The sequence below is a fragment of the Apium graveolens genome, chromosome 10 (genome assembly GCF_009905375.1).
Source record: "Apium graveolens cultivar Ventura chromosome 10, ASM990537v1, whole genome shotgun sequence".
Taxonomy (NCBI): Eukaryota; Viridiplantae; Streptophyta; class Magnoliopsida; order Apiales; family Apiaceae; genus Apium; species Apium graveolens.
In genome coordinates this window covers 203,269,332-203,296,439 of record NC_133656.1, presented here as the reverse complement: position 1 = coordinate 203,296,439, position 27,108 = coordinate 203,269,332, and the positions used below count along the sequence as shown (strand labels likewise).

The 27,108-nt window shown below is 32.6% G+C and overlaps 3 protein-coding genes across 6 annotated transcripts; 2 read left to right on the top strand and 1 right to left on the bottom strand.

Moving 5' to 3' along the window:
• Positions 1-7,570: 7,570 nt before the first annotated feature.
• On the top strand, positions 7,571-7,891 carry LOC141691668 (uncharacterized). The gene has a single exon (XM_074496432.1). It carries the CDS (start codon positions 7,571-7,573, stop codon positions 7,889-7,891), a length of 321 nt encoding a protein of 106 aa, XP_074352533.1.
• Positions 7,892-10,083: 2,192 nt separating this feature from the next.
• On the top strand, positions 10,084-11,241 carry LOC141691667 (putative F-box protein At5g52610). The gene has a single exon (XM_074496431.1). The coding sequence runs from the start codon at positions 10,084-10,086 to the stop codon at positions 11,239-11,241; it is 1,158 nt and encodes a 385-aa protein (XP_074352532.1).
• Positions 11,242-11,777: 536 nt separating this feature from the next.
• Positions 11,778-26,830, bottom strand: LOC141693486 (uncharacterized). 4 transcript variants are annotated; one of them, XM_074498595.1, is made up of 29 exons: positions 26,599-26,830; positions 26,324-26,492; positions 25,172-25,296; positions 24,064-24,186; positions 23,820-23,966; positions 23,551-23,683; positions 23,010-23,430; positions 22,021-22,142; positions 21,806-21,897; positions 21,443-21,659; positions 20,970-21,033; positions 20,615-20,659; positions 20,305-20,453; positions 18,618-18,688; positions 18,333-18,506; positions 18,104-18,175; positions 16,883-16,984; positions 16,715-16,804; positions 16,173-16,248; positions 15,984-16,080; positions 15,795-15,864; positions 15,477-15,656; positions 15,247-15,369; positions 15,078-15,161; positions 13,917-14,101; positions 13,698-13,836; positions 13,527-13,586; positions 12,701-12,805; positions 11,778-12,170 (listed from the first exon to the last, which is right to left on the bottom strand). In XM_074498595.1, exons 1-29 carry the CDS (start codon positions 26,686-26,688, stop codon positions 12,057-12,059), a joined length of 3,639 nt encoding a protein of 1,212 aa, XP_074354696.1. In that variant the 5' UTR covers positions 26,689-26,830; the 3' UTR covers positions 11,778-12,056. The 4 variants fall into 4 exon arrangements, with proteins under 4 accessions (XP_074354696.1, XP_074354697.1, XP_074354694.1 ...); XM_074498596.1 differs by having other exon boundaries at positions 23,010-23,403; XM_074498593.1 differs by having other exon boundaries at positions 23,010-23,683.
• Between the last annotated feature and the right edge of the window lie 278 nt (positions 26,831-27,108).

Genomic DNA, 27,108 nt, shown 5'->3' with positions numbered 1-27,108 from the left:
AAATGGGATACAGAATATTAGATTGTTAAATACGGTTATATAATATAATAAGGTTCACAGCACAGGTGGTGTTGGACAATCCACTGGTATGGCTGTAGTATTATTTAGATTAGTTTATATTGACTAATAAATAATGCTAGTATACTTTGTGTATATTGAACATGATCTAATTTAGAATTGTTCCCTTAATACTGATTAAGAAGGAGAACTAAGATTCTATGTTATTATTAATGCTTAGGTTCTTAATCCGGAAATAGTAATTGACACGTGTATATTATTTACATGCTTTGATTTATATATGAAATAATTCTTTTGAATTATATCATTATATTTTGGGTGATGGAATTATATACATGGTGGATATTATTTATTGAAGGAATCCATGTCCTGATAATATTCGGGTTAATGATGTCCCCTTGAAAGCTCAAAAAGATTTAATTATGTGAAACCCTACAGGTGGAATTTATTCTGGCATAATTAAATAAAGGTTGAGTGGATGATCAAGGATAAAAGATATTAATTAAATAAATTATCAGTAATTTATTTAATTAATGGACATATGATATTTTAAACATGGGGAATTTAATAAGAAAATAATATTGGAACCGAATTAATTAAATTACGGTATTAGGAAAGGTAGTGCAAATATTAATTCTTTAGTGGATTGAATTAATATTTAATTACATTGGGTTAGGCTCAAGATGTAATTAGAAGGCCCAACCTAATTATCCATGGTCCCTATTGTAGCCTATATATATTCTTATTCTCTTTTTGCTTGGAATTGTGTGAAAACATATTGTAGCCACCAAGGAGCAAGAAGAGAGGATAACTTGAGAAGACGGAGGCCACACTTCGCTCAAGGGAATTTGGGAATACAATAGAAGAGCGTGGAATCAACCATTAACAAGGTAATTCTCTTTTCGTAATCTTTATCGTAAAACGTAGTAACACCCTAAGTCCGTGGTTCCCAACAATTGCTTTCATAGATGATCGATCTAGATTCAGATATGTGTATTTGATGAAACACAAGTCTGAAGCCTTTGAAAAGTTTAAAGAATATAAGTATGAAGTGGAGAAACAAACCAAACATAGTATTATAACTCTTCGATCAGATCGAGGTGGTGAATACTTGAATGGAGAGTTTCTAGCTTATCTCAAAGAAAATGGTATAGTCTCCCAGTGGACTCCTCCATATACTCCACAGTTGAATAGGGTATCTGAAAGGAGAAATCAAACTTTGTTAAACATGGTTCGGTCCATGATGAGCTATGCGAATCTTCCAGTATTCCTGTGGGGTTCTGCATTGGAAACCTCAGCATATTTACTGAATAAGGTGCCTTCCAAATCTGTTCCTCAAACTCCATATGAGATATGGAAAGAAAGGAAACCGAATCTTAAACACGTTAAGATTTGGGGATGTCCAGCTTATGTCAAGAAAGTTGACCCAGATAAGCTGGAATCTCGATCTGTAAAATATAATTTTGTGGGATATCCTAAAGAGACTTTAGGGTATTACTTTTACACCGATAATCGGGTGTTTGTCTCCAGACATGCTACCTTCTTGGAAAAGCAATTTATCCTTGAAGGAAACAGTGGGAGCAAAATTGAACTTGATGAAGTTCAAGAAGCACAAACTACTACGGATCAAGTGGAAACACCTGTTCAGACTGAACAACCTTCTGTGGAACAGCCCATTCATAGGTCAGGGAGAGTGTCTCGCCAACCTAAGAGGTATTATGGTCTTGTCATTGAGAATGACAATGAGTTGTCAGTCATTGATGATGACGACCCTGTGACCTATAATGAGGCTATGAGTAGTGTTGACTCAGAGAAATGGCATAGTGCCATGAAATCCGAAATGGAATCTATGTATACCAACCAAGTATGGACTCTGGTTGAGGCGCCTGAAGGTGTTAAGCCTATTGGGTGCAAGTGGGTATACAAAAGAAAGATTGGATCAGATGGGCAGGTGGAGACCTATAAGGCCAGGCTCGTGGCAAAAAGATTCAGACAAAGGCAAGGGATTGACTTTGATGAAACTTTTTTGCCTGTAGCCCTGTTAAAATCAATTCGGATTTTGCTTGCGATTGCTGCTTACTGCGACTATGAGATCTGGCAAATGGACGTAAAAACGGCATTCCTCAATGGGAAACTTGAAGAGGAAGTGTATATGACACAGCCAGAGGGTTTTCTTTCCAAGGGAAATGAACACCTAGTGTGTTAGCTGCTGCGAACCATATATGGTTTAAAACAAGCTTCTCGTAGATGGAACATCCGTTTTGATGAGACAATCAAAGAGTTTGGTTTTATCAAAAACATAGATGAACCATGTGTCTACAAAAAGGTTAGTGGGAGCGCGGTAACATTTCTTGTATTGTATTGAAAGAGAAGACGTCAAGAGAGTTGACACACATAACAACGTAGCAGACCCACTCACAAAGCCACTTTCTCAAAGTCACTTTGATCGTTATAAAGACAAGATGGGTATTAGATACCAGAGTGATTGGCTTTAGTACAAGTGGGAGATTGAAAGAGATGTGTCTAAGTCCAATCATGTATGATGATTTAGGAATAACTTTTATGTAATCTGTTTTGATTTCATTGATATTAATAAAAGACTTGTTTTGATATTATTGCGGAATTTATCTATTTAAGTGTTTAAATAAGATATACCATAGTTTAGAGTAAAGCTTTTTATGGATGATAATGAGATCATAATAATGAGACCTAAAAGATGATAACTCTAAACTTAAATATTTCCTGGTCATAAGATTACTAACTGGTAATTAGTAATCCGCAAAGATCTGTACATAATATGCTTGCTTCATTATGAAGGATGTCTGTTCTCATAGACATTTGTGTGGTGACACTATAGCTAGTATGTAGGTGCTTATTATAGAATAAGTTCACTGAACATGACTCACACATCTGAACAACTGATGGAGTTCACTCACGTGTCAGCAGTTGTTCACATAGTGATAGTTGTACAAGTATCCTTAGACTTAAGGTCATCATAGTCATCTTGTGTACACTGAACTATGCTTTGGTTTAGTTCTTAGTCTCCAGGGACAATTATAAGGGCTCTACTGGGTATAGGAATTTGTACACGAAGATAGTGTATGATCAATAAAGGATCTACCCCTTCCAGTGAAGGAAGAGAATGTTCAATGCTGATCCACTTATGATAATTCAGGAATCTCTGGCCAGAGTGAATGAAATTAGAAAGGAGTTTCTAATTTACATTAAATAGAACTAAGCATAGTGAATGGGAAAGCAAATGATTAAATAAGATAGGCTTGACACAAGTTCCATGCCTTGTATTTAATCGTGACATTGCAGGGTAGAAGGAATTGATTGTACGGTAACTACTCACTGAATAGGTTCTTGGTATTCTAAGCACTGAATTCGTATTATCCGGATAGTCGCGATATGCTGAGAAGTATCCCTCACGATGTAGAATAAATATGATTAATTTATTAATTAATCATATTTAATGAATTAGAGAATTTATATAAATAATGATAAAATAGTTTTATTATTATTTATTTCTACTACCGACTTAATATTGAACCTACAGGGTCACACCATAAAAGAGAATGATTTAATGGTGGAGGAATTAATTAATAATGGCTGGTAATTATTTATTTGTGAAATAAATAATTAATTAGCAGATTTAATAATTGATTAAATGAGATTTAATTAATTCTTAATATTATTAATTAAGAATTTAATTTTGGAAATTAAATCAAGTGAGAGAATTATTTTTCTAAAGTGTTTAGAAAAGGTATCAATGATTAAAAGGTGTTTTAATTATTAGTTAATTGGTTAATAAGAATAATCAATTAAAGGGTTAATAATAATAATATTTTATGAAAAAAATTCAGCTGAAAATTTTGCCTATAAATATACTATTATAAACCCTATTTGCCTCAACCCAAATAATTAACCCTAATTCTAAAGTAGAACAAGAGGGAGGCAACTAATTCTCTCAACCTCTTCCTCCTCCATCACATTGTACTCTTGGTGGATATCGGTGGAGTGCTTCACACTTGAGGAGCAGCTGCTAGGGAAATCCGTTCATCGTTCTTGGATCGCTATTAAAGACCTTCATCTTTCCATTAACGTAAAACTTCTTAAGGTAAACATACTGAATTACGAATTAAATATTATTTTTCGCATGGATCCTGCGGAGGGTTTCGGTTTTTTTTAAGATTTAAATTTACGTTTTCGTTGCGTTTATGGGCTAAAAACCCTTCATGTGCCTTGTAAGCATGTAGAGAAGAATTGGCAACGGGCGACTTCTGAGTGTCCGTAAAACGCCATTTCGACCATCAAAGGTGTTAAGGAAGCCCGATGGGTCAGAGGAACCATCGAATTGATCAAGTGCCGGAGTTTTTAAAGTCCTGTCTATTTTTGCTTTCTCGATGCTTCGAGAGAGAGGGTTTTCCAACGGGGCTTCGAACCTTGATTGAGTGCGGACTAGATCCCGCAACTGAGCCATATCTTCCTGCATTTTTAGGAACTCCTCCTGTGAGTTCGAGTCTGTTGACATCGACCCTTGCGGAGTGCCCCCTGAGGACACTATCTTGGGGCGTCGGGGCCTTGAATATATAGACTCGGTAGAAACTTATTCTTCATCATAATAGTAATCATCATCGTCCTCCGAAAGCTCTACATAATCAAGTTCCGCATCACCACCTTCCTTAATCGACGCTTGTTTCAACTCTTGTTGCAAACGTTCAATATCTCTTATTTTTTCCAATTTCGCCTCTAGTCTTTGAGTTTCAGCCTCTAACATTTGAGCTCTTCGTCCGAGCCTCCTACACCATCCATCTCTTGTTCTCGTAAAAGTTTCTTCTGCTTCAATTTCTGTAAGTGCAACCTAGCATCACTGGAGAGCACCTGCTTTCCTTTTTCTGTTAAAACATGGGAGCGAGTATCCTTAATAATTCTCCTCTTGCGTTTGACTGGTTGCCTCTGTGCCTGAGATCCCTCAGGTGGGGGGTTTTTCTCCACCGGAAACAACCGTCTTGGTTTGAGGGTCGATGGTATTTTATCAATTTCTGCAGGAGCAACATGTTCTAATTTTTGAACAGTTTGGATCTCAGTCGTGTTCCCACATTTTTCTGGATCTGTTTCTTCAATGATCATGTTGGAGTATCAGATTTAAGATCTGTTTCTTGGGCCCAAAGGAGAAGAGAAAGAGGGGGGGTCTTCAAAGGAGACTTTAGCATATGAGTTTGTGATATAAAGTCCAATAAAGGCCCAATTGTGATATAAAGCTACCTATAAATATAGAATAATTGTCTTACTTGTAAGGAGTTGGAAAAATAAGTATCAATAACAAGTATAATTACTCATATAAACATGGCTCATATTCAGGATCATCATTATCAATCACTATCAATATCTCCATGAAAAAAATTCACTTTAAAAAGATTAACAAGACAAAATTTAGAGCTAGCGGACAAGCCATTAAAATAGACTTCAAGAAGCAATGCTCACGAGTTTCATAAATTTTCTTTTAATAATCTTTTAAACTTTTTTCCAGTCACCTATATTTTATCTCTTTCTATTTTTGAGATAATTATTAGCATTTTTATGAAATAAACGCGTAGAAGGAAAACAATGATATTTTAAGATTAGGTTAATTGTCTTCTCATGATTCTTAAGATTAGGCTAATCGCATTCTGGAGATTCTAACTTCTAAGGTAATACTAACATTCAGGTAAAGGCATGTATGTTAGGTAATACATCTACTAATTGAGATAATTGGATCTTGAAACTAATTTACAAAGATAATTGAGACCATATACCATAACATGCATGACATCTATTAATTTTCAAAATTTTACTTTTCCAAAATTTTAACTTTGCAAAGTAATTAACCCTATCTCTATATAAAATCTCTGTTTGCATTAGTGAATTTTCCACATACATTTTATCAATCATAAATGATTCACAATCTATTGATCAACATGAAGAAGATCTCGAAAAAAAAATCAATTTTCTAAGCAACTATTGTACTATTTTTTTTTCTCAGATATAGTGCGATGTTTAGTACCTCAAGTGGAGCTACTTCAGATTCAGTTATCAATGATCGTAAAAATGAGAATATCCAGAGCGGAGGGAACGATGTTAGCCCTAGGGAGGGAAGGATTGTTCGATTTCTCTTTTTAATTTGTAGCAGGCTAAACTAATTTCATGCACGGATTATTTTTAATATTATATATTTTTTGAATTTAATCTTAATAGAAAAATTTTAAACTCTGAATTTGATTTATTAACAATTTTTAATAATATAATTTGATAATAATTTTAAATATACACGTATATAAGTTAGTGATATTTTAGTTTAAAATGTCATTGATTAAAATATATAATTTTAATGATATTTATATGTGTTTTTATGAAAGATAATTTTGTTTTAATCTAAATGTAAATTTTAACTCAAATACGAATTATTTTTAGTTTGGTATATTGACCGAATCCAACTAATTATATTCATACTTATTTTATTTTAATTTGTTCAAACCCGGATTTATGGTAAAAAATTATATATTAATGGTAAAAAAATTATGTTAACTCAGACAAAAATATATATTTTTTATTTTAATTGGTCTAATTATTTTTTTTATTTTAAGTTCAATTTTAATTTAACTTCAATTAATTATAAATTTTTTTAGCCCGGATAAATAGCATATTTTAATTTATTTTAACCCGACACAATTATGCTCACTAAAAAATCATCTATATTTTTGTCTTATTAAAATTGTATATATGTTATAAAAATTGAAGTAAACACGTAAGTATATGAACCAAACATTTCACCCACAGACCTAGTATCATATTTTTAAAATTTTGGCTTTTAGAGTTGGATCCCAGTTATCTTATGAACGAATTAGGTATATTTTAATTTTATTTTAATACCAGTTAATAATATAAGAATCATCTTTAGTTGGAATTTAATTTTAGTTTAACATGCATCAATAATATACATTATTTGTTTTAATATGAGGCCCGTTATATCAAGCACATAATTCTATTTTAGTTTTTTTTTTAATTTTCTTTTAGCTCATTGTGAATATTATTTTATTTTAAATTGAATAAATAATATATTTTATTTTAGCGTGATGACATTAGTTTGACCAACGGATTACGTTTATAATTCCATTTTTGTTTTGGCATGGTTCAATAAAAAAATTAGTCATATCGGTAGTACTTATTATATTGTTTTAACTTGCGATTGCAAATCTTAGTTTTAGTCTCAGATCCGTTATATCAACCAAATCCAACTACAGTTAAACCTCTTTAAAGTAATACCCTTGGGACCGGGAAAAAATATTACTTTACCGAATTTATTACTTTATCGATATAATAATATTTTATTACTTTATCGATAAAGTAATATTTTATTACTTTACCGAATTTTTATGTTTACGTGGTACAGTATAATATATAATGTACGTATAAAAACTAGAATTAATCACATGAACAAGAACTTGGAGAAATAAATGAAGGTGTCGAAGGATTAAATGAAGTTATCTCTAATTTACGATATAGGAATGTGATGGATGTCGAGCATCTCTTAAACTATCCAAACGAGAATGATGCGGTTATGGAATCACCTACGGATGAAGAAATCATTGAGTCGGTAATGAGCACTGATGAAGGGACTGATCCTGAACCCGACGATAGCAATCTCATCCCAAGCGTGTCATCAAAGGAAGCATTTCAAGCACTCACCACTTTGAACAATTACTTGTTACAACACGAGCAAAACATACCAGGAGTTATTTTTGCTTTACATAAAGTCAAGGACGAGATTAATTTTGGCTTTGGTGGAAAGAAGAAACAAGCTACAATAGATTCATATTTTAATAAGAATTAAATTTTGTAATCATATACATTATACAGTATATATATATATATATAATTATGGAATTATTACTTTACATATTACTTGAGCCCTTAATGACTTTCGAATTTTTTATTATCTTATGCTTTTAGCGAGAATATTACTTTACAACATTGGCCCAAGTTGGGACCGATGAAAATTATTACTTAAGCGAGGTTATTACTTTATCGGATATTACTTAATCGAGGTTTAACTGTAATTGTATTTTTTTTATTTTTTTATTCTTTTTAGTCTAGGGTAAATATTATTTTGTTTTAGAGTGAATGGATAATATATAATTTCCTTTTAGCATGAAGACATTTTATCATCTAAACGAATTTCCTTGATTTTGTTTTCGGCCGTGTATTATTTTATTTTAGTCTGATTAGATTATATCGATCAAACGAATTTTCTTTCAAATTCTTATTAGTCATTATTATTTTGTTTTAGTCTGACACTGCAAATACAGCTAATTATATGTAGTTAGTTTTTAAATCCTATTTAAGGCTGGATCAATAGTATAATTTTGTTTAGCGCGGCTCTGGTGAATATTATATATTATTTTATTTAAATTAATACCATTAGACATATTATAATTTAATTTGTATTCAAATAATGCTATTGTAAATATTAATTAATTTATGAGATTGTTTTAAATAATACTATAATTACGATGACCAAACCGACTACTAACCAAAAGTTCATTTTTTGTTTTTAATATAATAATGTAAATTCCATGTAACGTGCGATGTACGAATTTATTTTAATATATTAATTAAATTAATGGAAGAAATAGAAGTCGATTTCACTATTAATTAGTATGGATAACTAAGTAATAGAAGAAGTAAATAGAAGTGAATTCCCCTATTAATTAGTTTATAATAATATTAGTTAAGAAGTGTAATTATGTAATTTAAGTAAGTGTTAGATCAATCGACTGACAAAATTTTAGTGTTTCGTCTATTATAATAATATAGTATACATATGTATTCCTTAGTATGAGTAAATTTCATATAAGAGAGGTGTACATAATAATTTTAAAACTTTTTGTATTTTGTAGAAAAGTATAAATTTGTTTTTTTTATGAAACAATTTTTTTTAAAACACAATCATTTTTAAATGTGTACAAAAAATGGGTTATATTCAAAAAAATAGCATGTTCAAACCGTCAAAGCATACAATCATTCCTGGGTATGTTATTTATAAAATTAGGTTTAAATAAATGTTGATACTTATATTTTAAAATCTAATAAAAATTAATTAAAATTTTATTATCTTTTTCGAACCCCATAAATATTATTTATGTGCTCACATCTATCTCATATATGAACCACTTGAGGGAGAGAGGATTTGTTATTTTTTCTAGAATTTTAAAACAAAATGATAGAAAGAAATATGAGATATGAACGTATGAATAAGAACACACGATAAGGGAAAATAAAGCAAAAAACAATGTTAACTATACACACGCAAAACAATGCGATCATCTCCCATTAGAATGTCATAAGAATCCTAATATATAATTATGATATTATCGCAAAATAATCCTAATCTAATTATCTTATAACGATTTTAGTAGGAAAAATAGGTAACTAATATGATTTATTTGGAAATGATAATTAACTATATAAGGATGTAATAATAATAAAAAAAATTATTAAATAAGGGTAACTAGTTAATTTCATCAAGTACCGAGCCACGACTATCAAACTTTTAGTGTTTCATCTATTATTATAAGATAGTATAAATGTTTTAAGTAGCAAATTGTATCAAAAAACGTTAAAAATATTTTTAGCAAATACCTAAAAATACTTATTAAATATACTTTACAAGTTAAAAATATTTTTTGAAATTCATTCAGTTTATTATCAATTTCGTGTCCGGTTTATATTTAAAAAGAGAGTGATAAAACAAAAAAGAGGTAATAAATTATAAGTAATTTTTTTTTGAAACAGGTAATAAGATGGTAATTATTTTTATGTTTTCACTATTTTTTTCTTCCGGTAAATAAGATGGTAACTATATTTGACAAATCCTCCGGTTTCTTTTCTTCACTTGAATAAACTTGGAAATTAACCTATACATTCATGCACAATTGTTTCTTCTCTTTTATCTAAAAATTCTCTGGGACAGTAGTATAAAAGTATGACAAAGGCTTAAACCCTAACACACGCATTGAGCGAGACATGGAAACTAAAAACTCAAACCCTAGTTTTTCCTCTTTAGCTGAAGAGCTTATATTGAAAATATTTTTATTGCTGCCAGTTTCATCACTAGTCTGCTTGAGCTCCGTCTGCAAGTTGTGGTGTTCGATCATATCAAGTCGCCGGTTTGTCGAAACTCACCTCATTAATTCTAGAAAAAATCTTCCTTCTCTACTTACAGCTTTCACATATCAGGTTGAGTACGACCATGCCATGGACGTAGTCTACGGGGGTAGTTTTCATAATGTTTACATGAACAGTCATGATGATGAATCTGTAAGAATCGACTTACCAGAAAGATTAAGTGGTACTAATAGGTTGTTTCTAGTCGGTTCATGCGATGGTCTTGTTTGTCTTGTCAAGTCTTGTATGCATTTCGATGATCATGTGTTTTTATGGAATCCATTAACCAAGTTGTTTAAGTACCTTCCTACCCCGAAAAAACCATCAAATTATAATCTAGGGTTTGGTTTCGATTCTATTTCCGGTGACTACAAGATTCTTATGATTGTGTGTGATAATTTTTTTGGCAAGTCCTCTGGATTTGTAGCACAGTTGTATTCCGCCAAGGATGATTCTTGGAAGGAGATTGAGGTTCCTAAAACATTAGAATCTTTTGCAATTCCCCCGTATTCAAAATGTGTTTATGTTCAACCTGGGGCATTGTATTTTCAAGGTACTGATGAGTTACTATCATTCAATTTGGATGATGAGGTGTTTGGAGTATATCCATATCCCATTCCAGAATACAATGGAAGGTCAAACGTTTTGGAGTTCGAAGGTTCTGCTGCTATGATCTTTGAATCGCGCTACAATGGGCCTGTTCTTTGGCAATTGGAGAATGTTAATGGCGATGTGTCATGGACTAAAAAGATTAAGCTTGAGGTTGATTTCAAGATGGACAGGGAAGTTCTTTACTTGGGTGCTGGAAGGTTTGTGGTTCAAGCGGATCATCATGACGAGTGTCGTAAATCTTATGATAAATTCACGTCCAACCTTATAATTTATGATCATAGAAAGAGAGAGACAAAGTCAGTTTCTCCTCGAATTCCTGATAGCAAAGATACATCACTTATAAAGTACACAGAGAGCCTCATCTCGCTACAAGGGTTCGAATCAGAATTCAGAAGACAAAAGTAGTAGCTTATCCTAAGTTAGCCGAACTATGTAAATTAGCTAATAGTCTTTTGATTCTTGTTACTATAATTGATTATAGCTACATTTAGTTAATAGTTATTACCAGTACCTTCAAGCTCGTTCTACTTGTGTATGTTTTATAAATTTTCATTAATAAGACTACTTATTTATATGAAAATGTTTCCGTTGTGATTAATCTGTTGTTTAGCTTGTTTTTTTTATAATTAAACACACATGCACATTGTTTTTAACAAGGCTAGAACCTCGACTATCTTTGTTAATGTCAATGAGTTTCTGTATAATTGCGGAAACAAGCTTTGTAAGGTACAATCAGAGAACTGAATATCTGAGTCATAAAATTACACAAAATTACACTTGTCAAAGAATAATTCTTGCAAATATAAACATGTAATCAATAAGAACATATTACATTGGTTGACTATACAAAAAGATCAATGAACTTTACTCTAGCAGAAAAAAAATCAATCTATGAACTCTGAAAGATCATCAATGAAACCCAAAGGAGCCATCAACAAAAATAAGGAGCAAAACAATACCAACATGTATACGGTTTGTTAAATTAATCACAATGTATGTACATGCTCAAGTATAATTTAAACTTGTATGGATGGCGGTAAAATATCCATAAAACATATGATACAAAGGAGCCTCTATCTCAAACAGGAAAAAAAGATCCGGGTTCTGGTGGAACCCGTAGTATTTCCTCAATCACAAGGACCATCATCAGCTGTACTCTATAGTTAGGAAAAAGAGAAAAAAACAAATCTAAAAAATTCTATACAATTTGGATACCTCCTCTACATGAAGTAACTAAGAGAAGTCTTCTTTCTTGATCCACCTTCTCCGTATAGTTCATTCCATTGGAGAAGCTCGCTCATATTTGTAGACTCTGATGACACACTTGCACATACCTGCACACAAAATATTCTGTTAGTACAACAGCCAAGCATACAACAACATTAGTTTAAACTTTGGTATAATCTTGAGTCGCAAACTATTTGGAAACATACATGGCCTAAGAAGTGAACAACAATGTATTCGAGGGACCAAAAAGAGTTATCCATTGTACATACAATCATTTATACAGTAAAATATCTCTCAAGCATCAATATTGTGAACTAAAATGAGCTCTGGACATTGACTAACATTTCGAAAACTATAAATACAAAGGAGAGCAAGGACTTATTTACTTATAAACATTGTACATGCTCCATGACTAAAATCAAGAGCAAGGACTTACTTTTACTTATGAACAAGCAGCTTAAAAGCCAAACATTGGTGAGAAAGATCATCTTCCACCTTATACGGGTGATTTACAAAATATTTTTTTTTAGAACACAAAACATCTGAACCCACAAAAATTCAAAGAACTTGGAAAAGCTTTACTGAAGATAGAGTCAGCTACTAATAATAATGTAATCCCTGTTGCAAATAATCCTACCTGTTCATGTGCAAATTTGAAATCATCCATACTCAAGGGACGAACATCCACGCTGCTACGCAATGCAGGTAAAGGCCTATTTTCCGCTAAAGCCAGAGCTCTTTCCTGTATAAGAGTGAAGACACGATGTAAAACGATTATACTTGTCCTAGAAGATTTGTAAAGTATTTCAGCATGCATCTAATCACATCATTATTACATGAATGTTGAGACTTCCGCTAAACTCACATGTTCATTACCAGTCAACAACATTTCACAACATCAGATGTGCTAAATTGTAGTATAAAGATGTAAAAAAAGAAATAAGTGAGGCTGCAACTACTTAAATGACATACTGCCCTCCTGAATCTAAATCAATCCTGATACCATTTAACCTAATTATGTTCAACACAACACGGCTAAGTAAAACATTTCAGCTGGGTATTCTGTACAGAAGTAGCATTTTTTCACATTTTAAAAACTTACTTTATAACTGATATGATTAAAAACAAAATTATATATAGAACATAACACGTCTGAGGGTAGTAACATTATAAATTGAACAAAGATTAATTTTAAAAATAAGTGAGCGGCAAATGATCCAATACCGGACCGTCAACCATAAGTTTGATTACATCGCGTTCAGTTCGAGCTAATGTTTTTTTCAACAGTCAGCTGATTTCTAAAACAGGAGATGGTAATAACTAATGACTCACACTGGACAGGTCAAGTAAAGAGATACAGGAAGAGAAAAATAACTATGTCCAAAAGAGATGGTAATTACAGTTGCAAACAAAATCATAGATATATCGGAAGAATGTATATGAATTTATATTTAATAACCAACCTTCTTTTCTTCCTCCAAAAGTTCTCTAATGGGGCAATGAGCAGCTGTCACGCATAAATTCTGAAACATAGATAAAATTACAAGGCAGAACTTCAATTAAAATACTAGTAGGACAATGAGGAAGAGGACAAAAAATGAAATTTAAGAAAATACACAATCAAGAAAAGTAACCTTCAAATCACTTCCTGAATAACCATCAGTCATACTAGCTACGGCTTCAAGATGAACCCCAGGTCCTAATTCTTCCTTAGCCAATATAACTCTTAGAATCTTTTCCCTGTTTGTGGCATCTGGGAGATTTACCATCAACCTACAATATATAATATCACAACCATGAACAAGCCATCATATATTATAAATTTCCAAAAAGAAACCAGAATTGTTAAAAACCTTCGGGGAAGCCTCCTAACAACAGCCTCATCAAGGTCAAACGGCCTATTGGTTGCGGCAAGTACCAGAACACGTTCCTTATCTTTTGTGCGCAATCCATCCCAATTTACCATGAACTCATTTTTCATTTTGCGCATTGCTTCATGTTCCCCAGGATTTTCACGCCTTCCTAACATGCTATCTACCTGCAGAAGCATATATTCTCATAAGCTGCATTTAGTTAAATATGTGGCATCTGGCGGTGCTGATTTAAAAACTGTTATGTTATGTTTGGTTAAGTGAATGGAATGGAATGGAATGAAATTAAAGGAAATTAATTGGAGTTGGGAGGTAAGATTGGGAAAAAAAAACGAGGTCGTGCAAAATTGTTATGATAAGAATTCTGAAGAAAATGGATGTACAAAGGAATGGAGCATTCCATCTCAAATTGGGGTGTTTAAATTATAGTTTAGGTGTTTAGGAATGTAATTGTTCAAAGAATGAAAATTTAGAAAATTTAGAAAATTTAGTCATTCTATACTTGATATCCCATTCCAAATTGTTCCTTTCATCCCAACAAAACACATCATTAGGGTTGGGAAAAGTACTACAAATTACAAAATGGAACTAGAAAAAAAAAAGGAACTAAACACAAAACAAGACTAGCTGAAAAAAAATAGAATTGTTATTAACTCGCTGACTAATCGATAACTACCAAGTCAAAAAAATTCAGAACAAAATCAATAAAGTGACTTGATAAGCAAGTGCCATTAGTTGGCCGACTGCCCAATCAATGTATCAAATTGATATAAACAATTAACAAATAATCCTTTGATCTTTTTGAAATTCAACTTACTGTCCCTGTTATCTACATAATTATAATTTTTAATTATAGTTATATATAATTATATATATGTATGTTTCCGGTCACTTATTTATGTAGGTAAATACACACACACACACACATAAAATAATTTATTTTTATATAAATTCTATAAATATATATTTATAGTTTAACACCATTAGGCTTCTTCTGTACACTATTTAATATGTTTTAAGTTATCCGACAATGCCATCACGCATATAAATACACATCTATCATTTTTGAATTTTTAACTAAAGTTGTTGTAAGAATAGCACAAATCAAATTACTGGAATTTTATGCCCAATTACTATGCCTACCTCATCAACAAAAATGACACTGGGTGAAATTTTACTGGCAAGGCTGAAAACAGCTTTAACATACTTCTCTCCCTCACCAAACCACTGCAAAAAGTAGACCCGTGTCAATAATTTGAGACGACAATCTAGAGCAGAAAATTTATGAGAGTGGTCCACAGTCAATAAGTACTTTCGAGGTAATGGCTGACATGGATATATTGATGAAGTTTGCACCAGCCTCGGTCGCAACAGCTTTTGCAAGCATAGTTTTACCCGTGCCAGGAGGTCCAAAAAGCAATATCCCCTTGCAAGGCTACATACAGTAACTTCTTTAGTAGCAAAAAAGTATGGAAGAATTGAATTTTACAACCACAAGTAACAACAAGATAAACTAGGTGAATAAATCTTTAACCATCTAACCTTTGTCAGCTGTCCTTTACAGAACAACTCTGGCCTTTGAAGAGGTAGCATCACTAACTCTTTCAATGTATCCTTGACGTTTTCTAAAGCGCCAATATCATCAAAAGTAACGCCGATGTCGTTGGGCGGAATAACTTCCCCAAGTAATCTCTTCTCAAATTCATTTTCAGTAACCACGTCCTTCAAAACAATATGCATTTATTTCCATTTTAGACAGACTTAACATAGTAAAAAATAGAAAGGTAGGTAATATTAAGGAAGTTACGCATATAAAATATATAGACATGCACACACATAGCTATATACTGTAACTGCTACCTTGAGTGATTTCTTTGAAGTCTTGGTTTCATTTTGAATACCCTGTAGAATGTCAAGACCATATCTAAGGCTGCAAAAATAAACAGCAAGTAAAATAGGATAAATGTCAAATGATATTGAGATCCATCATTTTTCACACGTTTTTTACTATCGTTATTACTTAATACGTAAGTTGCAAACGTGACAAACCTATCACTAGATAGCACAAGTTTGGCATCTTTTGCAGGAGCTTCAGAAAATTGCATAAAATGATGACTCAAAGCCCATCCCACAACTTTCTCCACACCTATTGTAATGAAAAGAACAATCTCAAACATGAAAATTTAATCCAGCCCATATCAAAATAATGTCAAATAAATACTTAATAAGAGTACTGACTTTCATTGGTCAAGGTTTGTTCTTTTATGGATAATGTTCCAAGCTCGGGACATTCGAATCCATGTTTATTCAAAACCTGAAATCAAGAACTTACTACATTAACATTCAGAAAAAGTATAAACAATTGAGAGAAGAATTTAAGCTCTTCAAAACTCTAAAAACAATCAGGCAAGCTACCCAATTATAAATTGAACATGATATCTAAAGCAAAATTATAACTGAAAACTGAAAACCTATGCCTTAATTCAACCAAAAGGCCCCACCATGTACAAATCAATAACAGAATATATTTATGAGCTCATGTGTAGCACATAGGCAACTACTTTCAGATAAGATTATTTACATTCCTAAACAAAAATTATTCAGGATACACTGTAATCTAAATCAATGTGTATTTGTACAGACCTACAACCTGCAACTTTATGCATGAAAAGGATCAACTTAATTCAAAGTGGCATAGGAAGAACCAAGTGAAGCAATTAAAGGATCTTATACATCAAGGTAACAATAACGAAGGTATGACATAACACATGACTACTTACTGAGCGAAAGCTAATAATATTTGACTCTGACTTCAAAGTCTCTACGTCTCGATCCAATTGTTCCTTCCAGCCTGAAAGTAGCGTTTCATCCTGCCATGGTTTGAATAGTTTTATCTGCTTTCTTGATTACATATTTACTGACAAGAATACGCTCAGTATAATAATTACCTGAGGCATCTGTATAGATACTTTGTTTGGGAATAGACGAGTGAGCTGCTTCATTGTTTTGGGGGCATCTTTGGTTCTGTCATGTAGTCTACCAAAACTATCCTGAATCATAAAAGATGATATTAACATTAAGAATTCAACAAATGAATTTGATTTTACATATAACAATTTCATATTATGAGGGGTTCTGTTTTCTATCATAGTTATGCACATTAATTCGATATATATATATATATATAGATATAGGGAGTTGTTCCCCAGCCATCGTTGGATGGGATATAGCTGCCACGATATTTCATTGCGGTAGTACTCACCTGCCGCAATGAAACATTGCGGAAGCTTGCAATGAAACATTGCGGATGGTGTATCCCAACCAAGTTGGTTGGGGATAATTTCCCATATATATATATATATATATGTATATCATTATACGGCCATATTACGCGGCAAGTATTATAGTCCCAAAGAACTAACACAATATTAAGTTACAACTTTTTTATAGGCAAGACTAAGTTACAGCTAAGAATTACTGCAGCCTTCATGCTATTTACATGGCAGCATGGTGAAGTCATACAAAACCAACATAACTTGAGTAAAATTAACATCCACACCCCCTCCCAAACGGGAAGAACAAGAGGTAACAGGAATAAACTGTCAAAGGTATTACATCATACTCATCAATAATATGTCCAAGGATCAAATTGCGTAGTCAGTATTTTTACTTGGAAAAAACAGTAAAATTTATATGAAAGAAACATATTGCTACATCAAGCATTTGAAAGAAATCACACAACATTTATAAAAAAAATTATATTTTGTTAAACTGTCAAATGTATTACATCGTACTCATCAATAATCAATAATATGTCAAAGGATCAAATTGCGTAGTCAGTATTTTTACTTGGAAAAAACAGTAAAAGTTATATGTAGTTAATTAACTAAATATTAGGATGAGAAGCATATTGCTACATCAAGCATTTGAAAGAAATCACACAACATTTATAAAAAAAGTTATATTTTGTTAAATTTTCAGTTGCAGTCAACATGATCAGAACTTAGCCCCCACATTCACAGATGAAAATGCAGAAATTTACCAAGAAACAACAAATGAAAAGGACCGTTCAAATGAGAGGACAAAAGATAATTTCAAAACGGATCCAAATACAGGTCCTGCAAGAAAGAGCATTTGACGAAATAATCAAACAGAACTTTGTAACATACCGGGAAAGCAAGGTCAAGCAGTGCTGTTTGATTGCTTCCAAACTTGGTAAACAGAAGTCCGCCAGGCTGAGACTGAAACATAAAGACATAGATTTTATTAGAGGAACACAAGCATGTACCCACATAACCTAAAATGTAACTTCAGTACATACTCCACCAAACCATTCAGGCCTCTCAAATAATCTTTAAGAAGGTAGAAACGGCGGATGGCATGGAGACAATAACTTACTTTCTCCTTGCGATTGTCCATTTGCGTTTGCGAAGCAATGACCACCACATTTCCAGGTAAATTTTCAAGCTTAATTTTAAAAGATGCATATGCCTCAGGATTGCCCAGTAATGACTTCTCAATGTCTTTTATAAATATAATTAACGGACCACTTTTACATTGCTCTAAAGCGACCTGTAAGAAAGTTCAAACCATGTCATGGTACATTTTGGGATAGTATTTAAAAGTAAAAGGTAAATAAACAACAGGATGAAGTACATCCAGAACATAACAGACTGCGGTTACCTCAAATAGTTCATTAATTGCAAGTCTTTCACTATCCTCACTACTAGAAGAGTCAAGGCGAAGCAAGTCAGCTGCATCAAAAAAGAAAAATGTAGCCTCAGAAGTCAGTTAAACTCTTTTAATTAAGATGAAATGGGCTGAGAGAGAGATTGCTAAATTGTCAATTTGGTACCGTAAATAACAACCATTAGATTTCAAGGTAGATAAACTAGACAGTTAAATGTAATTCTGAAATAATATTCTCCACTTCAATAGATTCAAGGTGGGTTAAATATCAAAGTGGTCATTCAACTGAACGTCATATATCAGTTCAATCATTAAACTTAAGGGGGTATCATTTGAACCACTAAAGTCATAATATATATCAAACAGATACCTCAAAATATGTATTCGAGAATTAAAAATTATTTTATGGAGTTCTATATATTTTTCATAAATCATATTACAACCAAATAAAAATATATGAATTCTAGTATTTTATACTAATATAGTATGATTTTTAAAATTTTATCTACTATTTATTTTTAATTTTATAGTCATTTTCTTTATTTAAATAAAAATAATTAGTAGATAAATTTTTAAAAATCTCACAATATCATCTAAAATACTATGAATTCATAACTTTTCATTTGGCTGTAATAGGATTTAAAAAAAATGTTTAGAACTCCATAAAATAAATTTTAAATCCCGAGCACATATTTTGAGGTATCTATTTGATACTTATTATGACTTTAGTGATCCAAATGATACTCCGTTAAGTTTGATGATAAAACTGATATACGACCTACGGTTCAATGATCACTTTGATATTTAACCCGATTCAAGGTTCAAACCCCATCAACAATCAACAATTATATATTTATTCGTGCACACCGTGTACATGTATTGGACTTAATTATCCCCGACTTCTTTTTCAGCAATTGGGGTTAAAACTTTACTAGGTTGTTGATAACATTGATACTCCTTGCAAGTTTTTAATTCAAACAATTCGAATTTTATCAAATAAAAGATAAATAGATAGCATCTGGAAATCGTCATAGCAGTTGACAATGACAAGGTCAACAAAAGAAGTAAAGTAATTCCAAAACAAAACCAAAAGCTATCACTCAACATTTGGGAAAAATAGTCACCAAATATTTGAAGTCGACTAATAGTAATAGGTACTGATCCATACTAAAAGGAAAAGATAAGCTCTCAATATTTTCATGATCCCTCGCAAAACTACTCCCTCCATCTCATATTATGTATCTTGTTTTGACTATTAGAGGGTCAAATTGACCAAACTTTGACCGTAAACATATTATATAATCGAGAAAGTTTTTAGAACTTAATTTAGTAGAAAATATATTTATTCACATTAAAATCTATTTTCTAGTTTTTTTAAATAATTAATAAATCTTTATTAAATATTGGTCAAATTGACCCTTTAATAGTCAAAACAAGACACATAATATGAGATGGAGGGAGTAATAACACAGCTGCTCCAGGAGAATGCTGAAGTCACAATCTCGCAGAAGAGGATGCAAAGAAAATAAATGGTTTTTAAAAAAAATACAAAGATATTTTAGTCCACAAAACAAGACAAAAAATAAGCATTTCACATATTCTTACAATTTGGAACAAAATATTATTACCGAAGCACAAAAGGGGAATGTCACAACAATAGGAACAAAGGGAAATAACTCACAGGCGCAAAAAAAACCATGATTTTCTTCACAGAGGCCTCCAAGATCATTGCCATCTGGAATTTGTTTGTCAAATCTAACTCCAATCTTGGAAGAGCCATTTTCTTCAAATGGAAGCACTACTTTGCCTTTGTAACCATATGATGGGCCCCTGAAAAAATAGGAGGAACAGAGAAAGATATCACATACAGCTTTTCCAGAACAAAACCATATGTATAGGTTATGTCAACATTATATAAAGCTAACTTAATTATTGTAACTACTCGCACAAAAAGTTCCAATGGTCTGCTTTCATTACCCAAAAAAGCTGACCTGAAACTAAATTCAGTATAGTCTCTTTGACCCACTCGGCCACTCCTGCAGTTACCAGGTTCTCACTATCATTTTCAGCAATAAATCCTTCAACCCCCATCCCCATACACAAATACATAATTAATTATCCATAGCTTAATATTTAAAAACGTCCAACTGTAAGTTATAAATAACAAATGATAGTTACTCCAACAGAATAAAAAATCACAATTTAGGTAACCGGTACAGAGAGAGATACGATTTCTTACTTAAATCAACCCTTATGTGGGTAGATACATACATATAATAACCAATGAAGGTAATGAAAATAAACTGTAAGATTGCAGTGACTTACTTATATCGGGAGAAAATGTACCTTAAAAGAGGGTGCAAGGGAGAAAATCCGGAAGGCAGGGACCCAACGAACTTCACTCTATCACCTGAAGAAGTGATGACTCTATTAAGCAAGGGTGTTTTTATGACTTGGAGAATATGGCTTAGTTTTGGACACAAAAACTAACTAAAAAGTAACAACTTAATTATGCAATCAGAGTATATTTAGAGAAGAACGTAAAATACTGCAACAAGGTTCCAGCATGTTTTATGATAGAGACCTAAGAAATAAAGAGAATCACAGTACAATATCACCTTTTTATCATTTTGCAAAACCGAAAAGAAAAGAGGAAACAATATAAGTCTTTAATTGATAACATAGAGCCGAAATTTCAATAATACTTTGTATCTAGAAACTACACTTTCATCCTCCTCACAGCATATAGTTCACTAAAAGAAAAAAAAGAGTTAAATCTACATGGACAAGAGTAATGACTGAGAAGAAGAATCGGGTACCTTTCTTAAAAATGTAGTTTTTTGATGATGCAGTAGAAACCTCCTGCTTGGGGTGGGCCTGAGAACTTAAAATAGATCCGCCAGTTATATCAGCCTCAACACTTGAGGCTGGTTTCTTCAGATGCAATGAGGCTACAGCCTGAGCACGTTTAGCGAACACACTTGCTCTTTCAGGCCTTGAACTTTCTCTAACCTCGGTTTCCTTTGCTGAAGATCCCTGATTTAATACATATATATTACAAATTTATGGTTCATAATTTCCCCTCAAGGGTGTCAAATATAATTGAGGACTTGCATCAACAAATTACAAATTTATTAAACCAAGAACAAACAAATAGACTAGAAAAGCAGAGGAAAGCTTACACCAGGCAACAGAAGGGAATCAACAATGAGAAGTGTCGCACCAAAGTGTTTGGCAAGCGCCTTGGCCAATGTTTCTTGATATATTTCAGAACCTAGTAAATAAAAAAGGGAAATTACAAATTATAATTGGTAAAAGATCCACAAAGAATAGATATACCCATTCAGTCCTACTTAACTCATTCACTAAAATCTAAAATAACAAAAGGTATAAATACCTGCAGGACCGGACAATAATATTCTCGGGCACACAGAAGGCAGGTCCACGGTAAACTTGGTGAATCCATTACACTTTAACTGTATGTGCGTTGAAGCAATCAGAACATTCCTTGTGGTCTCACTTTCAAAAAGAAGAATATATGACAAAAATTAGCACGCGAGGAGAAGTTTTTGCAAGATACAACTAGACTAGCTGAATATAATATTCAAACAAAACATTTTTAGAAGTTTTTTCACATTAAAAAATATGAACAAGTTAAAAATATTATCTGCACAGTACAGCAAAAAATAAACAAAGCAGTATAGACTATACAATGTCATATGCAAGTAAGAATTACAAAGTTAACATCAAACGTGAATCGAGGAAAACAATTTTGCAACAGAGGAATAAATATGGTATTGATAGAACTCTAATAATATTTTCTGTTTCTTTTATTGGTCTTGAAAGGTTGACTTCAAGTATGGGAATTTGGTGATTAAAGACGCTGCCTCTATTTTTGTTATTTCTACAAGTCAAAGAAGAGCAATGTCATCAAGTTATATACACAATGTCATATGCCAGTAAGAAATTACAAAGTTAACATCAAACGTGAATCGAGGAAAACAATACCGCTAGTTTCTTTCAAGTTATATACCGCTAGTTTCTTTCACTTAAACACTCTTGAAATAGATAACAACTCCTCGCTATCAGATTCAGACCACAGGAATCAACTGACTATTGGTTTGGAGTGAAGGACCAAATGGGAAAATGTGGACACCTACAAAATTTGTTACCAATTATTTCCTTTGGTGTTTCTTAATAACAATATATAGTCATCAGGACAATAGGTGGAGTGATAAATTCTTATGGCACTGAGCCTCTATAATGGAAAGATCCCCAAAGTGAAAACACCAACTGAACTGAAAGCTGCACACATGCATCTGACAAGCCAAATAACCTTACATTTCGAAATGCAATGACTACCTAAAGTCAAGTTATAATTTGCACCTTAAATAATATGGAAAGCTTTCAATTGAAACTTCAATATTCTCAGATCTGAGAATACGTTGTTGTAGCGCCTCTTTAAATGATTGGCGCCTCTTTGACATTAACACTGTACCATCCATATCCTTTGATCCATCTTTAAAGTCTTTTTGCTGGTCAAGTATCTTAGAAATACTATTGCTCAAGTCAAACTCAGGAGCAGACGATCCTGAGAGCATCCGCAGGAGTGGCCTTAATTCAGGGGTTGTTTCTGGGGCCTTTTCAAGTTCTCTATCAAGAGCATCATCATGCCCACTGCTGTTTAAGTTGATATTTTCATTATCCACATTGGTAGATTGTACAGCCTTCTCATTCAACAAAGCGCTAGTCCCATCAATCTCCGCAGCATCCTTCATGTCTGCATCCACAATCTGATTATCTGACACTTCACAATCAAAAGGAAGAGTAGGCAATTCAGGTTGTACATCCTCATCATCGCAAGAAGGGGGGGGAAGAAGGGAAAACTCATTCCGCAGATTGGAAAAAGATGCTAAAACTGATGCACCTGCAACAGTTGAGGGATCTCCACTTGCCTCGAAGTGTAGACCGTTCATTGGACTACTGTGCTCTCCTAGTATGCTTACTGTTGGAGGTAAACTATCAGAGGATAAATTATCTCTAGAAAGTTGCTGGAATATCTGATAATGTGTTAAGGAAACTCTTGTGATATGATTTAGCAAGAGAAATTCAATTACTATTCAAGAACTTAAAGGAAATTGAAATATACCTCAATAAACTTCAATAAAAATCACTAAAAAGATTTAGAAAGGATACATAAGCATGTTTACCGGATGGACTGAAAACCACTTCATCGCCTCCATTGAGAGGCAAGGAGGTATGCTTAGGGCAAACTTTACCATTTACTTTAACAATCCCTTTTCCCCCCGTGACTGTAAGCAAAGTACCTGAGGGACTTCCTTCCTAAGAACCATAACAAGAAAGGAATATAAACATACTAAGCAACATCAATTTTCGTGCATAAATATCCATCTATACCAAATTCGCATAAAGAACATACCTCCGACTCCATGCGCCTCAAATTACACAAAGTTTTACTGATAGATGGATCACCTATTGACAAGTCACATTGACGACCTTGACCAACAGTAAATACAGGACGGTGCATAACAACATGGGGATTCTGAAGTGAAGAAAAGTATGAGGAACTTTTAATAAGAAAAATAAAAGTGAATATATAAATTTCAGATAACTGTTAGTAAACACAATGAGAAGAACATATTTTTGACGAGACCATTACTGCAGAGCAAGCAATGGTATTGTAGAGCAATTTTTATTCATCTCACCTCATAATAGGAAGGAGAGCAAGTAATGCTATTGTAGGGTGGAATTTTTATTCATCTCACCTCATAATAGGAAGGTGATATCTAGTCTACAATATTTAGGTACGTTTTAAGGTCTTTAAATCTTAATGATCCATTTCAACTTGACCCGATACCTTACTAACTGGTAAATTAGTTTTAAAAAGTACGAAGTCCGTTGATCCTTGGTATTTCTCTCCAAATCCCATTTTGTTAAATATTCATCTTCAAGCATGTATCACCTATGATGTAACATTCTAATTTTCTAGAGTTGCTCAAAGCTTTTTTACGCTACAAAGTAATACTATTTTCCCTCACCTGGCAAACAATTTACAGTTGTTCCGACTTAAGTCTATCATCTATAGGTCGATACGAGGCATCAACTCATGCCCATGTAATATACAGGTTAAGTGCAGTAACACCATACAAGCCATTAAGATAGTGCCTACTGCCTTGACAATAAGCCACCCTGAATTCTCATATTACTAAGCACATTCAGGTTCCTGGAATCTTATAAACCTTGCAGCTTAAATCATATTACTAAGTAAGTATTAATGACTCAAAATAAATAACTTGCAGCTTAAATCAGCTAAAGAGCAGGAGATAAGTAGGGACTAGTAACTACATATCTAAAACTGAAGTTTCATTTCTACTTCAAGCAATTTTTATATTGGTCACAGACTTCTAAATCCCTTTCCTGTTGATCAATCACAATATTATTACTTCCAGTGCAACTAGGCTTGCTTAAAAGATGTCTAAAGAAAGCAAACATTTTAATCCAGGAGTGAATTGAACAAAAATGCTTACTTGGGAACACTGGGAAAGAAGTTTTCCCCAAGCGACACCAACATTCGATTTGGGCTGCCTTTTCTTTCCACGATTCAAAGACGAACCATTAACCTTATTCTTCTCATCATCAATCAAAGAACCACCTATAAACCAAAAGAAACATAAAATTCAATACTATACTCAAATCACATATCACAATTCAAAATATGGTATTTTTTTAAAAAATGTAAGCTAAAATCCAACTAAATTTATTAAAAAAAAATAAACTATAGTAAAACAAGAGAACTAAATTTTAGCACTAAACTCAAATCAACCAAAAGAAATTTCTAAAAACAAGATACCTGAAAAATAAATGTAACTCACTTGATTTTAAACAACAAATATGTAATCTACATAAACTACATCATAATCCAATAAATACTAAAACTTTATTACAACAACATACCTAAAATTCAACACTACACACAAATTAACCATCACAATTCAATAAAAACTATAACTTTATAAAACAAGAAACCTAAATTTTACACTAAACTCAAATCAACCATCACAATCCAATAAAGATTAAAACTTCATTAAAAGAAGAAACCTATAAATTCAACAACAACCTCAAATTACTTATTGACCATCACAATTCAATAAAAACAAAAACTTTACAAACAAAAAAAACTAAAATTCAACATTAACCTTAAATTAGCCTACATAATCGATAAAACTAAAACTTTAGTAAACACGAAACCTGAAGTTCAACACTTAACTCGAATTTTATTCTAAATACAAAAAAAAAAAAAAAATCAACACTAAACTAAAATCAGCCTTCATAATTCAATAAAAACTAAAACTTTATAAAACAGGATATGTAAAGTCCAACACTAAACTCGAATCAACCATCATAATCTTTTATTCTAAATACAAAAAAAAACCTAAAATTCAACACAAAACTTAAATTTATGCCTTAAGAACTTGATAAAAGCTAAAACTTTACAAAACACGAAACCTAAAGTTCAAAACTAAACTCAAATCAACCATCAAAATCATTTCTTTTGATTCTCAATACAAAAATAAACTATAATTAAACACTAAAATCGAACCACCATCACAATTCAAAACTAAAAACTCGAACTTCATTTACGAAAAACACCAAAAAGCTCAAATTTTTCGAAACCTCACCTTCCAGTCTAGCATCAGTCGATTCATCTCGCACCGCGTCACCACCTAGTTTCCGATCCGCCACTCCTTTCTCCTCTTCTCTCGATTCGCCTCCCGATTCCTTCGCCGGCGCTAGGGTTTTCTCCGCCGCCGGCCGATTCTCGTTCGTCGACGACGACGTCTCCACCGCCTGTAAAAACACAATTCAATCACAATTCACACGAATCCACACGCAAACACACACAATTCAATCAAATCGCGGCGAAAAAGCGGTGAAAAAGGCGTAAAGACGGAACCTTTGATCGTTTTCCGGTGGGGAGAGATGATGAGGAAGGAGACGAGAGCGGGCGCTTCGATGACGACGAGCCTCGCCGTGTTTCGACCATTTTTGATTGATGAGTAACACGCAGATGTGTGTGTTAAATTATAGATATAGGATGTGTATATGTATAGATGAAAGAGGGAGAGAGAGAGAGAGAGAGAGAGAGATATGGGGTGAAATGAAATGATTACGGGAGATGAGTTGACACAACTTCTTTGTTTCCTCGTTGTTTGTTGCCCTCCACTTTTTTATATTTCGTAATCCGGTTTCGGTTGAATTTTGGTTCTTTTATTTTTGAAATAATTATAATTAAATAAAAATTGTTTTTATGAATATGAAGTTTTTGTATTTATATAAAATATAATAAAAATATGTTTGATTTGAATACTGGGTATGTTTAATTTGGTTTGGTATGATAAAAATATGTCTTTGAATGTGAAATTCGATAATTAAGAATTATGTTCGATTTGAGTTTATTTTGGTT